The 2704-nt window shown below is 37.5% G+C and overlaps 1 protein-coding gene across 3 annotated transcripts in view; it reads left to right on the top strand.

The window, feature by feature from the left end:
• Dnajc10 (DnaJ (Hsp40) homolog, subfamily C, member 10) overlaps positions 1-2443 on the top strand; it is a 55125-nt gene extending 52682 nt beyond the window's left edge. For all 3 annotated transcript variants that reach the window (XM_013030356.1, XM_013030348.1, XM_013030340.1), the window contains one exon: positions 2311-2443. In XM_013030356.1, coding sequence (XP_012885810.1) covers positions 2311-2322 — 12 coding nt within the window. In that variant the 3' untranslated portion in view covers positions 2323-2443. The remainder of the gene's footprint in view (positions 1-2310) is intronic.
• The last annotated feature ends 261 nt before the right edge of the window (positions 2444-2704 follow it).

Raw genomic sequence — 2704 nt, forward strand, 5'->3', positions numbered from 1 at the left:
AAAAAAAAAAAAAAAAACCTGATATACAAATGTCCATAATGGTATAATTTAATAGCAAAAAGTCAAAACGCAATGTCCTCCAATCACTAGATGAATAAACAAAATGTGATACAGCTATACACTGGCATATTTTCCAGCCCCCCAAAGAGGATGAATATGCTAGGTCGTGATGAGCCTTGGAAACTTACTCTGAGTAAATGAAGCCACTCACAAATTGCCACATATTTGAGGGTTTATTTGTGTGTGAAATATTCTGAATAGACTAATCCATAGAGACAGAAAATTTAGAGTGGTTCCCTTGGGTAAGGTGGAAAAGAGGAGAAATATGAATGTTTTGCTGTTAGGAAAAAAAAGAATTCTTTGGAACATGGGGGAGAAAAAGTTTTGATGATAGCTATACAACTCTACCAAACCCCACTATCTAATTATGGAGATTTTTTGTAGCATGTGAAATGTATAATAAAGCTATTTAAAGTGGTGATTTATGGCCATTAACTATTAAAATGTTCAGATGTATATAGAACATTGAATTAATACAAATAGCTATTCTAGAACTTAAGCCTGTGCAGTCAAAATCTTTCTTTTGTTCTTGATATAGTCAGAACCCATAATTAAATCCATAATCATTTGGAGCCTCCTTGAAATTTTACATCTATTAAGCAATAATTCAGCCTCTTGTTACTCTTCAACAAGCAATTCTTTTTTTTTTCTCTATTAAATCAGTGTCACTCTAGGACATGCTTAAAAATAGTCAAAAGAAGCTGGGCACTGGTGGCTCACGCCTGTAATCCTAGCTACTAAGGAGGCCGAGATCTGAGGATCACGGTTCAAAGCCTGTCCAGGCAGGAAAGTCCATGAGACTCTTATCTCCAGCAAACCACTAGAAAACCAGAAGTGGCGCTGTGGCTCAAGCAGTAGAGCGCTCGCCTTGAGCAGAAGCCCAGAGTTCAAGCCCCACGACCAACAAAAAAGTCAAAAGAGTCCATGAGGGCTGGGAAGGTGGCTCAGTGGTAGAGCGCTAGCCTTGCATGCATGAGACCCTGGGTTCAATTCCTCAGTTACCACATAAGCAAAAAGGAAAAGCTAGAAGTGGCGCTGTGGCTCAAGTGGTAGAGCGCTAGCCTTGAGCTGAAGAGCTGAGGGGCAGTGCCAGGACTCAGAGTGCAGGCCCCATGACCGGACCCAAAAAAAAAAAAGAGTCCATGAAAGTTAGAGTGCTTATTGAATGGAATTTGATGGAATCTTGGCTTCTTTCCTGCTAAGGCAAAGGAAGAAAAGAACATGACAACCTATGGGGAGTTGGCTGGAGAAATCTGACTTGATAGAATCACTTTAGAATACAAGTTCTGCTATAATCCAGTTCAGAACTGCAGACCCAATAGAGAAAGCCCTACAAAGAAATATTATGAGTTGTATTTCTTGATTTACTAAACAAACATGTTTTTCTAGTATTAAATATGTGATATTTCTCTCAAGATAAATATTTGAGCTGATTGCTGGTGGTTCACACCTGTAATCCTAGCTACTTAGGAGGATGAGATCTGAAGATTGCAGTTCAAAGCCACCCTGGGCAGGAACATCTGTGAGATTCTGGTGCTGTGGCTCAAAAGGGGTAGAGCACTAATCTTGAGAAAAAATAACTCAGGGACAGCACCTAGATCCTGAATTCAAGCCCCACAACTGGCAAAATAAATACATATGTATATGTATTTATTTGTGTATATATAGTATACATATATTTATAGATAGATATATAGATATATATTTGAAATTAACCAGGTGCCCACCATGGCTCATGCCTGTAATCCTGGCTACTCAGGAGGCTGAGATCTGAGATCATGGTTCAAAAGCCAGCCTGGGCAGGAAAGTCCATGAGACTCTTATCTCCAATTAACCATCAGAAAACCAGATGTGGGGCTGTGGCTCAGAGTAGTAGAGTGCTAGCCTTGAGCAAATAAAGCTCAGAGACAATGCCCTGGCCCTGACTTCAAGCCTCATGACCACAAATATATAGACATATATATATAATTTTTAAATAGGCATAGCCCAGAATATCATTAAGTATGTGCAAATGTGATTTAGAAAACATGTAAACCTATAATTCATAGTATCTTCTGTGGGCAGAGTTTTTTCATTCTTTCCCATTGTTACAATGAGCCAAGGTGTGTTTTATGTCCTAGTCCATTAAATAAGAATATTGAGTATTTTGAAATGATGAAACATTGTGTAGTTTATGTTTTATTCCATTTTTAATCAATGTCAAGTCATCTTTCTTTTTTTCTTTCAATTACCTTTATATTACAAATATAGGATGAACTTTGATGGCATTGAAGAATTAAAAATTGGAAAGAAAAAAGTCCAAACAGTAACATCAGAAAAGATACCTTTTGAGAATGCTATGTACATTTGTGGTGAGAATAAATGAACATATTTTGGATTGTAATTGCACTGTTCAAACTACTCCATACAATATTGGTATAAATGAAGAATCAGCAAATGTATTGTGTGAAGACAAGATCTCAAATATTTTAGGCTTTAGTTGTTTTTAATGTTAATAAAATCATTACAAGCATTCTTAGCTCAGGGCCATCAAAAGTGTTCCACAGGCCAGATTCAGTAGATGAGCCTACATTGCTGAGCCCTGGAATGAGTGTCTGTGTGTCTAGCCCTACAAAAAAAATGTGGTCTGTTCTGCTGTTCTTTT

The sequence above is a fragment of the Dipodomys ordii genome, unplaced genomic scaffold (genome assembly GCF_000151885.1).
Source record: "Dipodomys ordii isolate 6190 unplaced genomic scaffold, Dord_2.0 Scaffold5, whole genome shotgun sequence".
NCBI lineage: Eukaryota > Metazoa > Chordata > Mammalia > Rodentia > Heteromyidae > Dipodomys > Dipodomys ordii.